This window comes from Carassius gibelio, chromosome A21, assembly GCF_023724105.1.
Source record: "Carassius gibelio isolate Cgi1373 ecotype wild population from Czech Republic chromosome A21, carGib1.2-hapl.c, whole genome shotgun sequence".
NCBI classification, from domain to species: Eukaryota; Metazoa; Chordata; class Actinopteri; order Cypriniformes; family Cyprinidae; genus Carassius; species Carassius gibelio.
Genome location: NC_068391.1, coordinates 2,284,124 through 2,308,548, shown reverse-complemented (window position 1 = coordinate 2,308,548; position 24,425 = coordinate 2,284,124). Strand labels below are relative to the sequence as shown.

At 41.0% G+C, this 24,425-nt stretch overlaps 1 protein-coding gene and 1 long non-coding RNA gene across 2 annotated transcripts; both read left to right on the top strand.

Annotated features, from left to right (window-relative positions):
- Positions 1–4,555: 4,555 nt before the first annotated feature.
- Positions 4,556–8,377, top strand: LOC127942245 (putative leucine-rich repeat-containing protein DDB_G0290503). Its single transcript, XM_052537937.1, has one exon. It carries the CDS (start codon positions 4,556–4,558, stop codon positions 8,375–8,377), a length of 3,822 nt encoding a protein of 1,273 aa, XP_052393897.1.
- Positions 8,378–22,222: 13,845 nt separating this feature from the next.
- LOC127941557 (uncharacterized) lies at positions 22,223–23,641 on the top strand. The gene is made up of 3 exons (XR_008149106.1): positions 22,223–22,434; positions 22,544–22,597; positions 22,730–23,641. It is a non-coding gene; the product is annotated as an uncharacterized LOC127941557 (long non-coding RNA).
- Positions 23,642–24,425: the final 784 nt, after the last annotated feature.

Below are 24,425 nucleotides of genomic sequence, written 5' to 3'. Positions count from 1 at the left end.
GTCTGGGGACTGAGGAGACAAGCTGTTCAAGTTTAGGAAGAGGAATGTTGTCCCATTCTTGTCTAATACAGGCTTTTAGTTGCTTGACTGTTTTAGGTCTTCTTTGTCACATCTTTCTCTTCATGATGCACCAAATGTTTTCTATGGGTGAAAGATCTGGACTGCAGGCTGGTCATTTCAGACCCGGATCCTTCTTCTACACAGCCATGATGTTGTAATTGATGCAGTATTTGGTCTGGCATTGTCATTTTGGAAAATGCAAGGTCTTCCCTGAAAGAGACGAGGTCTGGATGGGAGCATATGTTGTTCTAGAACTTGGATATACCTTTCAGCATTGATGGAGCTCATCTTTCCAGATGTGTAAGCTGCCCATGCCACACACACTCATGCAACCCCATACCATCAGAGATGCAGGCTTCTGAACTGAGCTCTGATCTCCATTTGGGTTGTCCTTGTCCTCTTAAGTCCGGATGACATAGCATCCCAGTTTTCCAAAAAGAACTTCAAATTTTGATCTGTCTGACCACAGAACAGTTTTCCACTTTGCCACAGTCCATTTTAAATGAGCCTTGGCCCAGAGAATATGACTGTGCTTCTGGATCATGTTTAGATATGGCTTCTTTTTGACCTATAGAGTTTTAGCTGGTAACGGTGAATGGCACGGTGGATTGTGTTCACTGACAATGTTTTCTGGAAGTATTCCTGAGCCCATGTTGTGATTTCCATTACAGTATCATTCCTGTATGTGATGCAGTGCTGTCTAAGGGCGAAGATCACGGGCATCCAGTATGGTTTTCCGGCCTTGACCCTTAAGCAATACGCACAGAGGAGAGATTGTCCCAGATTCTCTGAATCTCTGAAAGTTTATGAGATTTGTAAATTACCATATTTTCCGCACTATAAGGCGCACTTGAAAGCCTTTAATTTTCTCAATAAACGACAGTGCGCCTTATAATCCGGAGCACCTTATATATGGATCAAGACACTCTGTCAAAATGTTGAAACAGGGGAAAGTACCAGTGTCGTGACTTGGCAGGGGTCTTGTACAGGTGAACCAGCAAGTCAGAAAGATCAATGCCACCCATATGCTGATTGTAGGCAGCAATGAGTGAAGGGCATGGGACAGCAATCTTCGCTTTCTCATCTTTGCTCCACCGTTGGACACTTGTAAGGGGCATGATCCCACAGGCATTGCTCAGGAGGGTAACGCATTTATTGTCATACCATTTGACTGCGAGTACTCCTTCAGCAGACTTATAGTCAAGAGCTCCACGTCCTCTCTCCATCAGCTCTTTGTCTTCTCTCAGGTGTGCTCCACCGATGTGGTTTGATCGGGCTGTGCCAATGCACTTGATGCCCAGATTTGCGTGCAGGCTCAGGATAAGGTCGAAACTAGTGAAGTAATTGTAAAGAAGACAACTGAAAGCCGTGGCTGTGTTATGGTTTTGCATAATGTTGTCACCACTTTGCTCCCTAGAAATAGCTCCTGCTCTTCCCCACTTAGATCAACATTGAAGAAGGTGGAAGGCCCTTGTGCCTTTATAAGACACCATGACTTCATCCACACTGTGCTTGTAGGTGCATGGGAAAATTTTGTGGCCTTGAACCATAAAATTATTTAGTATCCATCTTTAGCTTCTAAAACACAGAAATACAAGGCAGGAATAAGGAAATGATGCACCATTATATATATATATATATATATATATATATATATATATATATATAAATGCCAGCATGTTACAAAAATCATACATATTAAACCATTTAAGTATAAAAACACTATAACTGTAACATTGATAACAATGCATGAACAGCAGTGTTTTTATTCCATGGAAAATAACAGCGGTTGAGCTGTTATTCCATGCCAAGGTTTAACATGGAGTGCCAACTTAACCGTATGGTCAAGCATGTTTTAAAAAAATTGACCATTATAAGAAGCTTCTGTTTTGCGTCAATTTACATAATTCTGTTAAGTAACCTATGATATAAAAGGTTGGAAAAACGAACTCACCTTTGAAAGTACAGCCAAAAATTGTCCAAATGTCAGAGGTGATTTTTCAGTTTTAATCTTGCTAGCAGCATGATGAGTGAAAAGTTCTACTGACAAAAAATAGAGTGACCTTTAGTGGATGTTTGGAGCATAGCATACCTCAACCAAGTTGTAGAGATGACCCAATCAGCTTGAGTTCAGTTCCACACATTTTTAAATAAGATATAGGGACTCAAAAAGTTATCTACCAAATGGTTGAGCAGAACATTAAAGGGTTTTAACAACATTACATCTCGTTGTTATGAAGTGAGCTGAAAAAATAATATATGTGGAAGCAATGTGTCACCCGTATATTTGTTTGTTAAACAGCAAATGAGCTCCCTGTAGAATCAGTTTGGAGCGGGACTTGAACCAGCGGTCATAGCTGTATAGGGGTCAAACACTCAATAACAAAAAGGCTAAGGACCTTTGCCTCCAATTTCTGTAGCTGCACAGCTTTTACACACTCTCTGACTTCCGTTAGCATGTATGTTATTTTGTATTGGAAATTAAATTACTCAAAGCTAATTGAATATTATGAACCAGCACTTATTTATATATACATAAAAGGTATTTGGGTAGTAAATTATATATAAACTAGGGATGGTTAAGCTAAAATACTGTCCTTGTATAACAATTAAATTAATGTATGATAAAGACTTGGAACTATAACTTCAATGTTTGTAGAGATGAAAATATGCAAAAAGTTACTTAATATTTCTTACAAGTTCACAGGCACTTCTTCTGCTTAAACGATCTGTGGTAAATTAGTCTGGTTCTGTTCGTCATTGGTGAGAACAGTTCAATAATACTGGCTGTGGAAATCAGCAGGAAAGACGCTGAAAATAACGTGCGCTTTTGTGTTTTTTTACGGCGTGCTGTGGCAAGCCAAATGGTGTTAGAAATGGTGCTTTTTACAAACACTAAAACGCAGTTAAATACAGTGTTTTACAGCGTTTTGTACAGTTTACGCCTGTTGCGGCATTTTGTATGTAAGCGCAATTAATCTATAGCATAATTCGGAAACTTTTGGCTTGCCATAATCAATGAGGTACTTATCACGCGTCTGCAGAGGCAAAATGTAAATTTCTATCATACGCCGCCGCCTATTATTGGTCCCAACAGTGACGTCTCTGTCATGTCGCCACAGATCTGTCATCTGCCATCCCTATCAATCCCATTAAAAAAGGGAGGCAGCATACTCCTCACACCATATAACACTATAAATATATATAATTTCATCAATTCTTTTTACAAAGATATAAAAAAATGGAACATGAAACAGCTAACTAAATGTAAAAATGTGTAGCCTACACATGAGGAACCTTAATTGAGGTATTCCTGGAATGTTACATAACAATTAATGTGAAGAATGTATAGAGATAAATCAATGCATAAAGTTCAGGGTTCAAATTAATGTATAAATCCAGCTGTTGTAACACTATCTTATTTTCTTATTACAGGTCCTCTCTTGAATGATACTGGTAAGTTCCTAATTTGGAGGTATATTTTTGGTTTAAGAACATAATTTGTTTCCAATTAGCATTTTAGAGTATAGCTTTGACTCTATAATAATTTAAACCAATAAACAATCCATTCCAAAAAAATTGTGCACTGATCTGACAAAGTAACAAAAGTGAAGTTAGTGAAGAGAAAAGATCCTGCAGGTCACTTTACATAAAACATGCACAATAGTGAATAACGGAATTCCATTCCACCAAATTAAGTTTTATTTTACTACACATAATAAAATCCAGTGTAATTCATACATAATTCAAAGTATAAATGTAATTCAAATGATGTGCAGCAAGACTATGGTCTAATTCTAAAGCTGCAGTGTAAAGGCCACATTTTTAGGTTTTTATACTCTTTTTAACAGATGAAACATTGACAGATGAAACTGTCAATGAACCGCTGAGGTATATGGTGCTTGGAGGTGATGATGTTCTTGTGGATAAAGCATGTGGCACAATCCTGGGAGAAAGGGATGCATTTAAATTTGGAATATTTGAAACAGCTCAAGTCCGTGGACAACAGGTTTCTGTATTAAAAGCTCCATCACATTGGCTGGAACACTTAAAATCATACTACATTCTCAGCAATGGAGTCAAATCTCTGAAAAATGAACTGAAGTACTTTGAATTGCTGTTGTTTCCAGGACCTCATGCCTTTCTGTTAGTACACAGAGATGTGAAAAACTCTGGTAGTGAGTATTATCTTTTAAAAGCTCTCAGTAGTGTGTTCGGGGAGGAGGTCTTGGACTACTGCATGGTAATATTTGTAGATGAGGCTAGGAACAATGATCCAAAAAAGAACACCTGTCTGAAGATGTGTGGAGGCAGACACCATATCTTACAGAACACTGACGAAAGTGTTAATAAGTTATTTAAAAAAACAATGAGACAGAATAAACATCGGGCAGCCGAAAATTATTTTGAAGCTGAGTATAAGGAAAATTACTTCCGGAGGCTAAAAAAACAGCTGATCAGTTACAAAGACAGAGAGAAGCAGCTAAACAACAAAATGAAAGCTCTCGAAAGTAGTAATAAACAGATGAGTGAGAAGCTCAGTAGCAAAGAAGAAGACCTGAAAAACTGTCAAGACAGAGAGAAGCAGCTAAACAATGACTTGAAAGCTCTCGAAAGCAGTAATAAACAGATGAGTGAGAAGCTCAGTAGCAAAGAAGAAGACCTGAAAAACTGTCAAGACAGAGAGAAGCAGCTAAACAATGACTTGAAAGCTCTCGAAAGCAGTAATAAACAGATGAGTGAGAAGCTCAGTAGCAAAGAAGAAGACCTGAAAAACTGTCAAGACAGAGAGAAGCAGCTAAACAACAAAATGAAAGCTCTCGAAAGCAGTAATAAACAGATGAGTGAGAAGCTCAGTAGCAAAGAAGAAGACCTGAAAAACTGTCAAGACAGAGAGAAGCAGCTAAACAATGACTTGAGAGCTCTCGAAAGCAGTAATAAACAGATGAGTGAGAAGCTCAGTAGCAAAGAAGAAGACCTGAAAAACTGTCAAGACAGAGAGAAGCAGCTAAACAATGACTTGAGAGCTCTCGAAAGCAGTAATAAACAGATGAGTGAGAAGCTCAGTAGCAAAGAAGAAGACCTGAAAAACTGTCAAGACAGAGAGAAGCAGCTAAACAACAAAATGAAAGCTCTCGAAAGCAGTAATAAACAGATGAGTGAGAAGCTCAGTAGCAAAGAAGAAGACCTGAAAAACTGTCAAGACAGAGAGAAGCAGCTAAACAATGACTTGAGAGCTCTCGAAAGCAGTAATAAACAGATGAGTGAGAAGCTCAGTAGCAAAGAAGAAGACCTGAAAAACTGTCAAGACAGAGAGAAGCAGCTAAACAACAAAATGAAAGCTCTCGAAAGTAGTAATAAACAGATGAGTGAGAAGCTCAGTAGCAAAGAAGAAGACCTGAAAAACTGTCAAGACAGAGAGAAGCAGCTAAACAACAAAATGAAAGCTCTCGAAAGTAGTAATAAACAGATGAGTGAGAAGCTCAGTAGCAAAGAAGAAGACCTGAAAAACTGTCAAGACAGAGAGAAGCAGCTAAACAACAAAATGAAAGCTCTCGAAAGCAGTAATAAACAGATGAGTGAGAAGCTCAGTAGCAAAGAAGAAGACCTGAAAAACTGTCAAGACAGAGAGAAGCAGCTAAACAATGACTTGAAAGCTCTCGAAAGCAGTAATAAACAGATGAGTGAGAAGCTCAGTAGCAAAGAAGAAGACCTGAAAAACTGTCAAGACAGAGAGAAGCAGCTAAACAACAAAATGAAAGCTCTCGAAAGCAGTAATAAACAGATGAGTGAGAAGCTCAGTAGCAAAGAAGAAGACCTGAAAAACTGTCAAGACAGAGAGAAGCAGCTAAACAATGACTTGAAAGCTCTCGAAAGCAGTAATAAACAGATGAGTGAGAAGCTCAGTAGCAAAGAAGAAGACCTGAAAAACTGTCAAGACAGAGAGAAGCAGCTAAACAACAAAATGAAAGCTCTCGAAAGCAGTAATAAACAGATGAGTGAGAAGCTCAGTAGCAAAGAAGAAGACCTGAAAAACTGTCAAGACAGAGAGAAGCAGCTAAACAATGACTTGAAAGCTCTCGAAAGCAGTAATAAACAGATGAGTGAGAAGCTCAGTAGCAAAGAAGAAGACCTGAAAAACTGTCAAGACAGAGAGAAGCAGCTAAACAACAAAATGAAAGCTCTCGAAAGCAGTAATAAACAGATGAGTGAGAAGCTCAGTAGCAAAGAAGAAGACCTGAAAAACTGTCAAGACAGAGAGAAGCAGCTAAACAATGACTTGAAAGCTCTCGAAAGCAGTAATAAACAGATGAGTGAGAAGCTCAGTAGCAAAGAAGAAGACCTGAAAAACTGTCAAGACAGAGAGAAGCAGCTAAACAATGACTTGAAAGCTCTCGAAAGCAGTAATAAACAGATGAGTGAGAAGCTCAGTAGCAAAGAAGAAGACCTGAAAAACTGTCAAGACAGAGAGAAGCAGCTAAACAACAAAATGAAAGCTCTCGAAAGCAGTAATAAACAGATGAGTGAGAAGCTCAGTAGCAAAGAAGAAGACCTGAAAAACTGTCAAGACAGAGAGAAGCAGCTAAACAATGACTTGAAAGCTCTCGAAAGCAGTAATAAACAGATGAGTGAGAAGCTCAGTAGCAAAGAAGAAGACCTGAAAAACTGTCAAGACAGAGAGAAGCAGCTAAACAATGACTTGAAAGCTCTCGAAAGCAGTAATAAACAGATGAGTGAGAAGCTCAGTAGCAAAGAAGAAGACCTGAAAAACTGTCAAGACAGAGAGAAGCAGCTAAACAACAAAATGAAAGCTCGCGAAAGTAGTAATAAACAGATGAGTGAGAAGCTCAGTAGCAAAGAAGAAGACCTGAAAAACTGTCAAGACAGAGAGAAGCAGCTAAACAACAAAATGAAAGCTCTCGAAAGCAGTAATAAACAGATGAGTGAGAAGCTCAGTAGCAAAGAAGAAGACCTGAAAAACTGTCAAGACAGAGAGAAGCAGCTAAACAACAAAATGAAAGCTCTCGAAAGTAGTAATAAACAGATGAGTGAGAAGCTCAGTAGCAAAGAAGAAGACCTGAAAAACTGTCAAGACAGAGAGAAGCAGCTAAACAATGACTTGAAAGCTCTCGAAAGCAGTAATAAACAGATGAGTGAGAAGCTCAGTAGCAAAGAAGAAGACCTGAAAAACTGTCAAGACAGAGAGAAGCAGCTAAACAACAAAATGAAAGCTCTCGAAAGTAGTAATAAACAGATGAGTGAGAAGCTCAGTAGCAAAGAAGAAGACCTGAAAAACTGTCAAGACAGAGAGAAGCAGCTAAACAATGACTTGAAAGCTCTCGAAAGCAGTAATAAACAGATGAGTGAGAAGCTCAGTAGCAAAGAAGAAGACCTGAAAAACTGTCAAGACAGAGAGAAGCAGCTAAACAATGACTTGAAAGCTCTCGAAAGCAGTAATAAACAGATGAGTGAGAAGCTCAGTAGCAAAGAAGAAGACCTGAAAAACTGTCAAGACAGAGAGAAGCAGCTAAACAATGACTTGAAAGCTCTCGAAAGCAGTAATAAACAGATGAGTGAGAAGCTCAGTAGCAAAGAAGAAGACCTGAAAAACTGTCAAGACAGAGAGAAGCAGCTAAACAATGACTTGAAAGCTCTCGAAAGCAGTAATAAACAGATGAGTGAGAAGCTCAGTAGCAAAGAAGAAGACCTGAAAAACTGTCAAGACAGAGAGAAGCAGCTAAACAACAAAATGAAAGCTCTCGAAAGCAGTAATAAACAGATGAGTGAGAAGCTCAGTAGCAAAGAAGAAGACCTGAAAAACTGTCAAGACAGAGAGAAGCAGCTAAACAATGACTTGAAAGCTCTCGAAAGCAGTAATAAACAGATGAGTGAGAAGCTCAGTAGCAAAGAAGAAGACCTGATCATTTGGCAAGACAGAGTGAGACAAAAAGAGAAAGACAACAAGGAACTTCAGGAAAAAGTGGATCAGCTCAAGGACAATGAAAAACAACTACAAAGTAATCTGACTGCAGCAAAAATTACAGAAGGATTTCTAAATTCCAGATTACAATCACAATATGATATGATCCAAAGAAAGGAAGAAATACAAGTCAAAGAAAAAGAGCTGCATGACGAAGAGAGAGAACTGGATAGAAGAGTCGTGGAACTGGATAAAAGAGAGAAAAATCTGGATGAACGAGAGAAGCAGATAGAGATCAGAGAGAGAGAACTGAGACAGGCAGATCGTGGATCCAGTGAACATCATCAGACCACAGCAGTCACTCCCTCTGGCAAGTATTATTTATATATTTATTGACCGTTATCTGACGATGGCCCTGTCTCAGTGGACAGTCAGTATAAAAAACATTTTGAAATGCCCAAATTTTAATTACATACAAATGCTACATTTACACATACATTTATTAATTTGTGTTAATTAATAAAAAGAAAATCGTTCAGTGTTTGTTCATGTTTTTGTTGCTGTTAAGTGACGTAGCAGTGTCTGACTAGGGGCAAGACGTGGGCTGATGATGTCATCATTTCAGAAAATATATGAGCTGTCCGCAAGAAAACACAATGGTGGCATTTTCAGATTTATCCACTCTGGGACCCGGTTTAAAAAAAAAAAAAACTCCTAACATTTAATATTTACGCATTTAGAAGACACTTTTATCCAAATTGACTTGCAGTGCATTCAGGCTAACATGTTTTACCTAACATGCATTCCCTGGGAATCAAAGCCACAACCTTGCAATGCTCTACCACTTGAGCTACAGGAACACAAAAAATATACTAAAATTTAACTCTCCCAAATAACCAGATCCTTGTGGACAAAAACGCCTATACAATATAAAATTAATGTTTATACAGCTAAACGTATCTCTGTGTGGATGGGGTCTGAGACAGTGCCCAACTGTGGTCCTGATCAAGCACACCTGAACCAACTAATTAGGATCTGAAGGAGCACTTGATAATTACAGACAGGTTTGTTTAATCAGGGTTGGAACTGTAATCTGTTGAAAGGAAGATTTCAAGGAGTGTATTCCAGAAAGCGGGTTTTGTGGGAAACGGCGGTCACTTGATAACATCTTGTTGTGACCTCTAAACAGGGCCATTGCCAGTGGGGTGAAAGGTGGTGATGATTATAGGGGCCCGCGGGTGAGGGGGGGCCCCTGCGATCTCAACCATCTGGCTGAGGCCAGTCTAAAAAGACGATCAGGACAGTTGACAGGCCACTGCTGCATGTCGTCACGAAAGCTTATAATTTTCACGTGTTTTTAAGCCTCGCCACTTAACAATTTTTAACATTAAAGAGTTTAAATCATTCAAACACAAGACATGGAAAAGCAGAAACTGAGTAGCTGGTTCCTCGCACGCTGTGTTCAGAGCCGCGTTTCATAGACAGCAACACTGAACTCTCCTGAGCTCTCCTTTGCGAAGTTCTCTTTGAACTTCCTCCTGCACCTGAAAGAACAAAAATATGGAGTTAAAATGATGCCATAAAGATTTGCATATGCAGGGTGGGAGTTGTGGAAGTGTACATAAAACTGTAAGCATAAATTAAATTTGCATGCGCAAGATAAGCTTTGTGAAGGTGTAAATCGCGTTTCAAGCATAAGAAAAAAAATATTTTGAGCATTTTACTGTCACTCTCAATTTCACTAAATTATGGTCAAAAGTACTGCAAGCATGTGAACAGCGATTTGCAAGCGAAAACAACACTTTAAAGAGCTGCATAACAGATCAACTGCATAGAACCAGTCTGTGTGTGTGAAAAAACTTACTGTTGCAAATGTTTAAATGACATGCTGTGCATGTGGGGCAAAAATGTCACGGTAGGGTTTAGATGAAACACAAAGAGAGGGTGGATCCAAGTGCAGGTAAGGGATTTATTTAAACGGAAGGGTAAATACAAAATAAACAGTCATGAGAGACAAACAAAAACCAAAAGAGGGAACCGGATGAAACGGGGAACTCAGAAGAACAAGAAGGTAGAGGAAGTCTCGGGGAACGAGAGCATGAGACACAAAGGGTAAGGACTCCATGAAGACAACAGAGAAAGACAGCTCTAAATAGGGAAACTAATGACAGAGTATTGTCAACACCTGTGCGATTCTAATTGGAGTGCAATTACTGTGAAGACACAACCAGACTAGCGGAATTAAAGTGCCTATGGTGAAGTGCCTAAGGGGAAGTGAGCTCACTGGGGAACACCCAGGAAAACAAAGACTGGCAGCGTGACATTACCCCCTCCCCTACGGAGCAGCTACCAGATGCTCCACCTAAACCCAGGAAAAACCCCAACAGAAAAAGAGACAGGAGGGAGGTGGAACGGCGGCGGACCAGGGGGAGGGACGGAGGGACAGAAAACAGGGACAGGAGCAACCAGGAGAAATGGAAAGGTGCAACACAAAACAAGGAGTCCAGGAGGGAGGCGGACAGGTGGAGGCTCAGGGGGAGGGAAGGAGGGCCAGACTAAACTAAAAGGAACAGACAGAAACAGAACTCAAAAAACACAAAACATAAGTCCATGAAGGACATGTTGAGGCGTCCACCAGGACGGAGCAGATGACCACCACAGCAGTGTGGTCAAGGCCAGAGCCCTCCAGGGCGGAGCGAAGACCACCACGGCCTTGTGGTCAAAGTCAAAGCCCTCCAGGGCGGAGCGGAAGACCACCACGTCTTTGTGGTCGAGGCCGGAGTCCACCAGGGCGGAGCAGAAGACCACCACGTCCTCATGGTCACCGCCAGAGTCCCCCAGAGCGGAGCGGACGACCACCACGTCCTCGTGGTCACCGCCCGAGTCCCCCAGGGCGGAGCGGACGACCACCACGTCCTCGTGGTCACCGCCCGAGTCCCCCAGGGTGGAGCGGACGACCACCACGTCCTCGTGGTCACCGCCAGAGTCCCCCAAGGCGGAGCGGACGACCACCACGTCCTCGTGGTCACCGCCAGAGTCCCCCAAGGCGGAGCAGAAGACCACCACGGCCTTGTGGTCACCGCCTCGGGAACTGCATCGGGCACCGCCTCGGGAACTGCATCGGGCACCGCCTCGGGAACTGCATCGGGCACCGCCTCGGGAACTGCATCGGGCACCGCCTCGGGAACTGCATCGGGCACCGCCTCGAGCACCGCCTCGGGAACTGCATCGGGCACCGCCTCGGGAACTGCATCGGGCACCGCCTCGGGAACTGCATCGGGCACCGCCTCGGGAACTGCATCGGGCACCGCCTCGGGAACTGCATCGGGCACCGCCTCGGGAACAGCATCGGGTACCTCCTCGGGAACAGCCTCGGGAGCTGCATCGAGCACCGCCTCGGGAACTGCATCGAGCACCGCCTCGGGAACAGCATCGGGCACCTCCTCGGGAACAGCCTCGGGCACCGCCTCGGGCACCGCCTCGGGAACTGCATCGGGCACCGCCTCGGGAACAGCATCGGGCACCGCCTCGGGAACAGCATCGGGCACCGCCTCGGGAACTGCATCGGGCACCGCCTCGGGAACAACATCGAGCACCGCCTCGGGAACAACATCGAGCACCGCCTCGGGAACAGCATCGGGCACCGCCTCGGGAACAGCATCGGGCACCGCCTCGGGAACAGCATCGAGCACCGCCTCGGGAACAGCATCGGGCACCTCCTCGGGAACAGCCTCGGGCACCGCATCGGGCACCACCTCGGGAACCGCATCGGGCACCGCCTCGGGAACTGCATCGAGCACCGCCTCGGGAACAGCATCGGGCACCTCCTCGGGAACAGCCTCGGGCACCGCCTCGGGCACCGCCTCGGGAACTGCATCGGGCACCGCCTCGGGAACTGCATCGGGCACCGCCTCGGGAACTGCATCGGGCACCGCCTCGGGAACTGCATCGGGCACCGCCTCGGGAACTGCATCGGGCACCGCCTCGGGAACAACATCGAGCACCGCCTCGGGAACAGCATCGGGCACCGCCTCGGGAACAGCATCGAGCACCGCCTCGGGAACAGCATCGGGCACCTCCTCGGGAACAGCCTCGGGAACAGCATCGGCCACCGCCTCGAGAACTGCATCGAGCACCGCCTCGGGAACAGCATCGGGCACCTCCTCGGGAACAGCCTCGGGCACCGCATCGGGCACCACCTCGGGAACTGCATCGGGCACCGCCTCGGGAACAGCATCGGGCACCGCCTCGGCCACCGCCTCGGCCTCCGGAGCAGCAGCGGGCACCACATCGGGGACGACCTCGGCCACCGCCCCGGCCTCCGGAACAGCAACGGGAACCGCATCGGGAACGGCCTCGGCCACCGCCTCGGCCTCCGGAACAGCAGCGGGCACCGCCTCGGCCTCCAGAACCGCAGCGGGCACCGCATCGGGAACAGCCTCAGCCACCGCCTCCGAAACAGCAGCGGGCACCGCATCGGGAATGGCCTCCGGGTCCTGAGGAACAGTAGCTGCCTGTCTCCTCCTCCGCCCTCTACGATGGAGAGTCGGTGGCGTTGAGTCGGCCATCTTGTGCTGTGGTGCTGGGCTGGCAGCCATCCTGGGCTGTGGCGCTAGGCTGGCGGCCATCTTGGGCTGTGGCGCTAGGCTGGCGGCCATCCTGGGCTGTGTCGCTAGGCTGGCGGCCATCTTGGGCTGTGGCGCTAGGCTGGCGGCCATCTTGGGTTGTGGCGCTAGGCTGGCAGCCACCTTGGGCTGTGGCGCTAGGCTGGCGGCCATCTTAGGCTGTGGCGCTAGGCTGGCGGCCATCTTGTGCTGTGGGGCTGAGTTGGCAGCAATCTTGTGCTGTGGGACTGAGCTGGCGGCCATCTTGTGCTGTGGCGCTGAGCTGGCGGCCATTTGGTGCCGCTGTACAGGACTGGCGGCCATCTGGTACCACGGCGCTGGCTCAGCCGATCTGCATTTCCCCTCTCCTCTCGGGACATCTTGGGGAAATGGCCGCCCCCATCCGAATCTCGGATCGATGGGAGGCCACAGTGGCGATCGCTGCCGGACCTCCTCTCGACCGCTTGCTCCGGAGCGACCTCCCCTGGTCCCCCGGAACACCACTAGGCGAGAGCCCTCAAAACCATTACGCTTGCTGGCTGATGAGTACATGGCAGCAGACATACCGCTGGATCCTTGACGATGGAGTCCTTCTGTCACGGTAGGGTTTAGATGAAACACAAAGAGAGGGTGGATCCAAGTGCAGGTAAGGGATTTATTTAAACGGAAGGGTAAATACAAAATAAACAGTCATGAGAGACAAACAAAAACCAAAAGAGGGAACCGGATGAAACGGGGAACTCAGAAGAACAAGAAGGTAGAGGAAGTCTCGGGGAACGAGAGCATGAGACACAAAGGGTAAGGACTCCATGAAGACAACAGAGAAAGACAGCTCTAAATAGGGAAACTAATGACAGAGTATTGTCAACACCTGTGCGATTCTAATTGGAGTGCAATTACTGTGAAGACACAACCAGACTAGCGGAATTAAAGTGCCTATGGTGAAGTGCCTAAGGGGAAGTGAGCTCACTGGGGAACACCCAGGAAAACAAAGACTGGCAGCGTGACAAAAAAGTTCCCGAAATAAACCTATATGTACAGCTCCATCTTTCTTTTCTCTGCGTTTACAATTTTGGCACGATTCTCTCACTGACAAAGATTTGCAAGCGTGAAGGAGAGGGCGAGTCCACCACCTTCTTGTAGCCAATCACATGAGGCTCTGCTGACTCTCCATTTACTCTTATCTGATTGGTTAAATAAACATATCATATGCCAAAACATTAATCTTCATTTAGTTACGGATCATTCTCACTGCCAGAATGGTACTTTTTAATGTACACATAGGCTACATTAAAAATACAATTGTAACAAATTAATTAAAACATGACACTTTAAAAGTTTTGTACCATAAGACTAGACTCTCATGTGTTCATAATGAATTGTGAGTTGTGTAGTATCATTTTCTTCCCAAAAAAGGGAATTATATAAATTATATATTAGTTTATTTTACTATTGTAATTTTGATGACACTTAAAGGTGGCCTAGTATCTGCACTAGTTTAATATTTGTATATTTTCACCTTTCTACTGATCAGAAAAATGGAAGTCAGAAGCATGAAGATCATATAGGGGTGTGACGGTTAGTATATAACCGTGAGACCGGCGGTTATAGTTGAACACCGTCATTAGAACTCTATAACCGCCAAAACCGTGTCATTAAAATATTTTTTACAAACATTTTTTAATCAAAAATTATTTTCATTTTTTAGATAGGATCATAAGATGCGCAATATATTGGGAGACATGGTTTTTACCACTTAATGAAGTTTTGTAAATCGTCAGACATGATATTTACAACTTCATAAAATTTTGCTTTGTAGAAAACCTTTCTTAAAAACGAATTTCGTTTTGTACAAATTTTATCTTAATTTTAATAAATGTTTCATCAACCAATTGCATGTATTTTAATAAATAAAAAGCAAATATAGCATACAATGATAACCGTGACATGGAAGCACCAGCGCGCCGCGTTCACTTGCACTGCACTGCACTGTGAACTAGAGCGCATCTCATCGTAAATAAAAAACTCAGCGTAGGCCTATGCCTCATACATTAGCATTAAATATCTTTGCTGCATCCTTTCTAGAACAGACAATGGCTTTTTTTTGCGGCTCGCATCAGCAAAGCATTGCATCGCAAAAAAATCAGTGGATGGCGGGCAGGTGCGGCTTTGAAATTTGCTCAAAAAACGTTGGTGCGGATGATGAGTTTTGTGACAGATCTCCTTAATAAACGGAGGTCTGAAATCTCTGCCCCTTTACCGATCAGAGTGGCGCTGATACGGAGTTAACCCGTTATCTCCAAGAACAACCAATTGACTCTACGGCAGATCCACTACACCCCCCCCCCCCCCCCCCCCGGCGGTTATGTTATGAACCGTCACTTTTGACTCACATCATAACCGTCATCACCAATTCTGAAACCGGCACACCCCTAAGATCATATTTATTTTGCTTTAGCATGAAGCTGCAGTTTCACAATACTTGAATTACACTTGTGAGTGACAGTAAAATGCTGCAAATCATTATTTCTTACACTTGAAATGCGATTTACACCTTCACAAAGCTTTACGCTTACAGTTTTATGTACACTTCCACAACTCCTACCATGCGTATGCAAATTTTTATGGTGTCATTTTAACTCCATACAAATACAAATCTCAGTTTAAACAAACAGAAAAGGATGTGAAAGAGCCCAATTCAGCACTCTTTTTGCTCTTGTTAATCGACAAAAACATACAAAATATGTTAAAATACCCATCTTGGAAAGTATGCAAGAAAGAAAATCACTCACTGCTCTTGACTGAATTACTTCATAGTTTTAACAAGAATGAGTCCACAGTCAAACCGAAAATTATTCAGACACCATATATTATTTTTGGAAAAAAAAAGAAAAGTTTTAATAGTAGGTGCAGGACACTATAATTAATTTAGGTAAGTTAATATAACAAAATAAAGCGAACTGTGACATATTATACCCAAATTCTTCATACAGGGGGCTTCTAGTGAAATTGCTAGAAATAAAAATGGAACCGAAAATTATTCAGACACTTTGACCTTACCATGTTTTGCTTACGTGTTTTTTTCCTGAATTGCTAATGCAACCTTTTCACACCACAGACTGAACAAAATTAAGCATTGCTTGTTAATTGTTCAACAATGTATTGATCGTTTTATAAATATTGCCATACTAACAGTTGTCTGAATCTTTGGTTGATCCATTACACAGCTTTCTATCAAAGTTATCTCACATTATCAAGATGAATTTGTTCTGGCAGCTCAACTCTTGTCATATTTTATTAGCATTTTATAAACTAGAGCAAATAAACTGTGATAATGTAAGTAATGTTGATGGTGTCTGAATACATTTTGGTTTGACTGTTAATAAAAATGTTAAAGTGAAGACTATGCAGTGCTATTTTACATTTAATTATTTGTTTCCTGTACTTGGACACCTACAAACTTGAAACAACTTAAACATTGTGCAAATAGCACAAATAAATAAATAGAATGAACAAATAAATTAAACAATTTCAAACAGGGCCCACTGGTAAAACCTGCTCCGGAGCCCCACAAACCCCAGCTATGTCCCTGCCTCTAAGTAACCTAATAATTCACATTTTCTTTAGGATTTTCAGTGTAGTCAGATTTCTGAATACACACATATTCTCAGCATCACACCTTCTAAAAAAGAAGCTGATTACTGTATGGAATGGAAGCATGCCAGATGAAAGGGTATTGCAAGCTACTTTTTCTGTTGGTTTTTGAATGTTTTTCATTACCCTAATTAAGAAATGTTGCATGTTGGATTTCATTTAGGGACGGAGCCAGGGGGTGGCCATGGCCACCACTGATGAAAGATTGATGAATTATAATTTCAGAGCTACATTGATCATGGCTTTTCTTAGTGGATGTGTTAAACTCAAGTCAACCTACTCAGAGTGGACTGAACTAACAATGTTCAGCTATTCAGTGGGACCTGTTTGAAACTGTAATTTATATGTTCGTTATAGTTATTTATTTGTGCTATTTACACAATGTTTGTAGGTGTCCAGGTTAGGGCTGGGCGATATGGCTGGAAACTGTATAACGATATAAGTGTTTCATATCGGTCGATATCAATAATTATAAATATTTTAATGACCTATTTAAAATAAGGACCAGGAGAAAAATATTACATTTAAACATTTTTCTTTTGAACTTAAAGTACTAAAATGAAAATTTCTTAACACAATGCCATCCGAGATATCCATGTCTTTGTTTCTTCAGTGGAAATTAAGTTTTTTGAGGAAACAATAGCAAGCAACAGAGTAAAGTCCATTATATGAGGAAAAAATCCTGAAATGTTATTCTCAAATTATTTCCACTGAAGAAAGAAATACATGGATATCTTAATTGGCACTGGGGGTGAGGTAATGATTACGAAATTTTCATTTTGGGGTGAACTAACCTTTAACCTTCCTCTGATTCATAGGTGTGATTGGCAAATATAAAAATATAAAATATAAATCACACGCGGTAGTTAGGACATCGCACAAGATTTGTGTCAACACAGAAAACATTTAATCCCTGGAAAGGTTTTGTTCGTTTATTTAAAATCTGGTTTATGTCAGCTGAATATGCGGAACGGAAATTTTATTTTAGTTCAATTCACACCCAGCGGTAATTCAGGGAAATAAAAATCTCTGAATGCTTCACGTGAAACTGATGGTAATATTAGTTTTGATTAATATGTGTGGTGGAAAAATTTATTTAACATTGCTTCTGTATGCCTATATATGCATGTGTTTCCTTAGAATTGCTGTGTGGGTTCAGAAGGGTGACACCTGGGGGGGAAACAGATGTCTGAGAATGACCTGAGAGGGTCATTGGGCCATATAGTGGGGGGACAATGTTTGAGGATGACCTGAGGGGGTCACCTAAGTCCTAAATGTGTGAGAAACAGCCCATAGAGAGTGTTCCTTGTTATGTGTGGAAAGTAACAGCTGTTCAGTGTGTGCAACCTTGGAAGCAGCAGAGGTATATAAGCTGGAGGACTGCCCTCTTCCTGGGTCGGTTTCACTCGAGTCTGTCTCTTATACTGACGAGAGTTGATTTAAATTTTGCCACGACATATGCAGGAGGGAGGGAGAGCAAGACAGTTAGAAGACTGTGAGAGTGCGCGGCCGGTGTTGTGCCCAATTTTGACTCCCTGACAAATTATTACCCCCCTCGTTCAAAAACGCTGCCTGATTGCCTAATTGCCTAATTGCCTCCCCCAAACCTACTCCTAAACCTACCAATACTAGGGGGGTAATAATTTGGCAGGGGGTCAGAATTGGGCACAACACCGGAGGAGAATCTCTGTGTCTTTAATGTGACTCGGGAAGAACGAGTTGTCTCGGGGAGTGGTTCATTCAGTCGCGTATGCGCAATATTCTATTCTGCCAGTTGTAGTTTACCTGTGTCAGTTGATGCAGTCTTGAGCTGGAAATAGAATTGATTAGTTCATCGTTCGGGTCAATCGGGTTGTTCGTTCTTTTGTCCCGTAATGTGACAGCATTGGCTAGAGTAATTCGTTAGTTTACAACCTTCCAAATGGGTGCATAGTACTTATTATTATTTACTCTATTATTAAATATTATTTATTAGTTATGGGATGTGTTTCTGGTTTCAAATTGTTGCTTTTAATTTCTGTCATGATAGTACTTATCCATAACACAGAATGTGTTAATAAAAAGTTCATTATGCTTTAAATTGTGTCCATATGATGGTGAAATTCCTTTGATATGTTTTTTTTTTTTTTTTTACAGTGGATTCTAATCTTCAAAAATGACCTTGTTGAATATGTCTTTTGAGTTCACCCTTCAGATTAGACTATAGAACTGTAGTGTTACTTGTTTAGGATTCAAAATGTTATTTGCTTTTAATTTATGTCATTATGTCCTTTTTGAGCAAACATATTCTACATATATTACACAAAATATGTCAAGCCTGCCTAGGAAAAGCAATTATTGTAGCAGCAAACTCAAAATTGGAGTAAGAATGAACAAACTAGGGTATAAATACTTTATATTGTAGGCTTTGATTATTATATTAGCCTAAATTGCTTATTGTTTATTTACTGATAGACAGTCAAAAAGACAAATTAATCAATATTTTATTTATAAAAGGTTTTTATTTATTTATAAAATAATAACACACCACAGATCCTCAAGGAACAGTAACAAAAACATATGACAGAAATGTCAGAAATAGCGTATGGGTCTGTCACCTGATTAAGGAATGACTTGAACCCGAAGACTTGTCAAACAAGAAGTGAGGTGAGCTAATCACAGACTGAAGACCCAGGTAAACAATGAATTAATCTTTTCTGTATCTTACAGCATTTTAGTTTTGTATTGTTTGTAGTGTGATCAATGTTTGCGTAAGTTCTAGATGTGTTGGGGAAGTAAGACATAACATTTAAATTACATTTAGCTAAAATGAACGAAATGACTCGAAAAATGATTTGTTCATTTGCTGAACGAGACTCAAAAGTCGGAGTTGGTAAAATGATCCGAACTTCCCATCACTACTCCACGCCGGTTCTGTTACTGAAGAATCCAACATGAGACAACGATATGGTGCAACCAAACTGTTACATGATTGGGTGGTAACGTGTCACTTCCTATGTTGCTAAGTTACGAGAGGGTGAGTGCCTTTGTTCATGCAACCAAACTTGCTTGGCAACCTCTGGTTTCTTCTGATGAAGAAAAACGTTTTATCAAACACATTTTTAATTGATATTGATAACATGTCTGTCGCGATACATATCGTTATAATTTTATCGCCCAGCCCTAGTCCAGGTACAGAAATCAAATAATTAAATGTAAAATAGTACTGTTTTAAAAAAATTTAATATACAGTCAAACAAAAATATATTCAGATACTTGCAACATTTCTCAAATATACACAGTCTATTTGCTATAGTTTAGAAAATGATAATAATATACGACAAGGTAAACTGTGTCAGAACAAATTCATCTTGATAATGTCAGATAACTTTGATAAAAAGCTATGTAATGGATTACAATCAACCAAAATTCAGATAACTGTTAGTATGACAATATTTACACAACCAACTTTGTTGACCAATTACAAAGCAATGCTTTATTTTGTTCAGTCTGTACAAAGTAATTCAGTCAAGAGCAGTGAGTGAACTTCTTTCTTTCATTGTCTTGGATTAACATTTAAAGACATCGACAGTGGCTTTTAAATTAGGCATAGTCACTTTAAGAGACAGTGCATCCATTATAATGACACACATCCGATTTGTTTCTCCACTGTTTACTTTTACTTTATACATAACTGACAGTTTTTTTTAAGATACTCCCAAAACAGGTGTTTTGACAATTTTGTATGTATTTTGTGGTACAAGAGCAAGAAGTGGCAATTTCGGTGTTCATGCAATTTGAGATGCATCTGTGTGCACAGAACATGGCTCGCTGTTACTAAAGTAGGCTCTTTCACATCATTTTTTTTTTTGTTTGCATGTTTGAACTGCAGATTGTATTCGTCCGTTCAGGTGCAGGAGGACATGAAGGAAAGCTTGGTTCAGGTTTGCTGTCCATGAGATGCAGCTCTTTGTGTGTGCACTGAACACAGTGAACTCATTTGAGTTTTTCCGCATCATGTTTTTGAATGTTTAAATTGGCAAGGCTTAAAAACAAGTGCAAATGATAACATTTCATGACGATGCAAACCAGTGGTCCATCCACCAACTGCCTGAGCATCTTTATAGGAGGTCCTCAGCTGTGGGCCCCTATAATCGTCACCACCTTTCACAACACTAGCGACGGCCCTGGCTTTTCTGAAACTGAAACCTGAGTTTCCAGTTTGCTGAACCTGCTTTCTGGAATACACCCCAGAAACAGGATGCAACCCTGATCTATAACAATTCATCTTTCACTTTAAATACTTTTCAGCTACTATACCTAGTCTTTGGGAAAATCAGTACATTATACTTCTGAAATGGATGCACTCACCACATAATTCATGTTTATATTGTCAAATATTTACAGTACTCAAAGGGATATCACATCAATGGATTTATTAAATACAAAATATGAAACATTCAATTCTGGTCAATACAGCAACATATAGCCAAAAATTTAAATGCACAAAAGTAAAAAAACAACCAAACAAACAAAGCAATGTAAGATTCTAGGATTTCTTCATATGAAAGTTGATGTGTGCGAAAGTCTTATCTGTAGTACATCAATGTCCAAACATTATCCGTAGCTGAAGTTGGCTAATAGCAAATTAATAATCAAACCTTTTGTAATGAAAATGCGCCACAGCTCTCCTACACCAGATTCTTCCTACGTCGGCTACGTGGCCTTACGTCGAAAAGATCTTTAAATCCATATTCAAACTGGACCATGATGTGGTAAACTCACCATTAAAGAGTCCTTCAAAAAGGCATACAAATACACTGTCTTATACTCTTAGCATCAATCCAGACATAGGCCACACATACATGCAGAGGCATCATGCCAATGCAAAGATTTCTGAGCCAACTAGAATTTTAATGCAGCTTCCAAAAGACAAAAAATATAATTTTTTGTGTGTGTGTGTGTGTGTGTGCGTTTGATACAATCACACCGGTGTGATAAGATCATTCATTGCAGCACAACATCAGCTGCTAAATTAAAATCTGACCTCACTGGCTGGCGCTGAGTCAGAGACAGATGCATTTTTACAGCGCTGCATTATAACCAATCACACACAATTTTGTTGAGCTTATGAATACAATGGCCAATCAGAAGTGTTCAGATGAGTCATTGCTGAAATGCAGAGTTTTGATCACTTGCTCGCTGACTGAATTCTCTGGTGAATTCTCTCATCAGAAACAACAAAGTACAGATGTGCATACGAATATAAGATATTCATTTCACAATGTGAATGGCCTCACTGATTTAAATTAGAATTTTCGGGAGTGCCTGAACTCTGGCTAGACTGAATGAAAATGGTCTTTGATAATGTAAATGTTCTTTACTCTTTGTAAAATGAAAGTGTTATAATTAGTAACTTACAATATTGTTATTAAATTCACATAAAATACAAAGTCCATTGTATATAAAAAATATTTTGTGGCATGAAACCCATATCTGGTAGCCTACTTAATAGGTTACACTGTTAGTCTACTTTGCCCATCACCCAAAGTACCCCCCCCCCCCACTCATGTCTCCTCCAATATCATGAGTGCATGATGCTCCGCATACATGTACCATCTCTGCAAAACATCAGGACTGTACATACATTTTTTTTTTTTTTAAACCCCTTTAGACTGGACTTGAAATTACACATTTCCCAACAAGGATACAGCACAGTAGGTGAGCCATGCTTGATACTGCTGCTTGTTATTGCTAACTCTCTACCACACTGGCCCACCATGGGCTTAATGTGAGCAGTCCGCTAGTGTGGGCTGCTCACAGAGAGCCTGCAGTGAGCCCAAAGCTCTGGGCCTCACCTGGGAAAGCTCGCACTGGGCCTGTTTAGGTCTGGTGTAGGCTGGCCTTAGCCCACTGGCAGCATGGATCCTGCAAGGACATGTTTGAAGGGGTCACTGTTGAGATCCTGCACTGACTGTTTTGCACTGCACTGATCCTGCATCCTGACAGTGTCTTGTCAAAATCCCTTGGTCATTTTGCATCTTGGTCTTACTTTCATAAAACCCTGACAGTCAGGAGACAAAAATAACCTCTAACCCAAATCTCTAGATGATTGTGAAGGAGAGTTGAAAAGCAGAGAACATTCTCAAGCCAGTGAATCACATGGGATCCACAACCCTTTAAGACGAAACAGCAAAGAATTAGAGCCACCTGACAGTAAGAATTCTATTTGAATTGTAATGTCACACCTACGTTTAGTTAATATTTCACATGAAATGCCGTAACATCTATAAAATATTGATCCTAACATATTTATTTTCCTTAGTGTCTGAAAGTGGTCCACTACATAACTCTGTGAATGGATTGTGATTTTCTGGAGGTGAGTTAATTATTATTATTTTTTTTAGTTTCTTCAAGAGATTTTCATTTAAGCTCAATAATTAAATTAAATTAAATTCATTTGTCATGTGCTTACTATGAATTGTCTTTAAATTGTAATGCTGCTTTTCAGACAATAACTGGAAGTTCACCTGTCAAGCTTTAAGAAAGACAAAACACTGTGAAGTATCAACTTTAGTCAATACATCTTTTGCACTGTATTCCAAGTCTACCGATGCAATGTGAAGCTTTGTGTGAGGAACAAACTGATTTTCCTCCCATGAACTACAGCATTTTAATTTTCAAAGAGATTTGTTAAAAGGAACTGTTGAATCTTATTTAATTCATGTCTGACTTCTGGTGAACCATAGTTAAAGCTGCGGTAGGGAACTTTTGACGCTCTAGCGGTTAATAAACAGAACAGAATATTAATATACAGTTTTGTTGCCAACTGCCTCATATTATGTTTGAGGCCTGTACCAATAATGTTTTTTTGTAACATTTTCTTTACCTCCCATGTCTTCAAAGCAATATTTCTGTAAAAATAAATTATTTCTTTGATAGATTTTGTTTTGTTGACACAACATTGTGCTTCAACATTAAAGCAGATTAGAATGCAGCCTGGAATAAAAAAATATTTTGGACCAGCTCATTCTGATTTCCATACATTATCTCCAGTTATTCTGGGACTTAACTGTGTTAAACAACTGTGTTTTAAAGAAGTTGTGTTGCCATTACAAAGAGACAATGTTTATTAAGCAAGTTTGTTTAAATAGTTCGAAATTCTTTTAATTTCATTGCTTTAAATTTTTATGAGTTGATCCTTGAACTAATCTGAACCTTTGTAGTTGACTCTAATATTGCCAAGTTTTGTATACTCTGCATAAAATCTTTAATGATAAACAAAGCCACACTTGCTGTATACTTAATTTATTAAACTGATTTTATGTGGTTTAAAGGGTGTTTTATTTCACATAATAGCTATTTCACAACCGTTTAAAAAAATTATATGTGTAAGAAGAGGTGTGTAGGCAAGGCAGATCAAATTTATTTATATAGCAGACACATACACAATGGTAATTCAAAGTGCTTTACATAAAAAAAAAATCACAAAAAATGATTTAAAACTGATTTAAGAGGTATAAAGTGAATTTAAAACATTTAAGAATAGAAAATTATTACATAATATGTAGTGCAATCAGTGCTCTTTCAATAAATGCACAGCTAAATAGATGCGTTTTGAGTCTAGATTTAAATGTGACTAGTGTTTTAGCACATCTGATCTCTTCTGGAAGATGATTCCAGCTGCGGGCAGCATAGTAACTAAAGGAGGACTCCCCTTGTTTTGTGTGAACCTTTGGTATTTCTAACTGACTCGATCCTAATGATCTGAGTGGTCTGTTAGGTTTATATTCAGTGAGCATATCTGCAATATATTTCGGTCCTAGGTCATTTAGTGACTTATAAACGAGTAAAAGTACTTTAAAATCAATCCTAAATGTAACTGGAAGCCAGTGCAAGGACCTGAGGACTGGTGTGATATGCTCAGATTTTCTGGTTCTAGTCAGAAACCTGGCAGCAGCGTTCTGGATGAGCTGCAGCTGTCTAATGGTCTTTTTGGGAAGGCTGGTGAGGAGCCCATTACAATAGTCCACCCTGCTGGTGATAAAGGCATGAACAAGTTTCTCCAAGTCTTGACTGGAAACAAAACATCTAATTCTTGCAATGTTTTTTAAATGATAGTATGCTGATTTAGTTACTGCTTTGACATGACTACTGAAACTAAGGTCTGTCTCCAGAATCACACCAAGATTCCTGACTTGTTTTTA

Excerpts from the sequence above, each read along its gene's own strand:
- LOC127942245 (XM_052537937.1), top strand. The coding sequence starts at position 4,556 with ATGAAAGCTCTCGAAAGTAGTAATAAACAGATGAGTGAGAAGCTCAGT.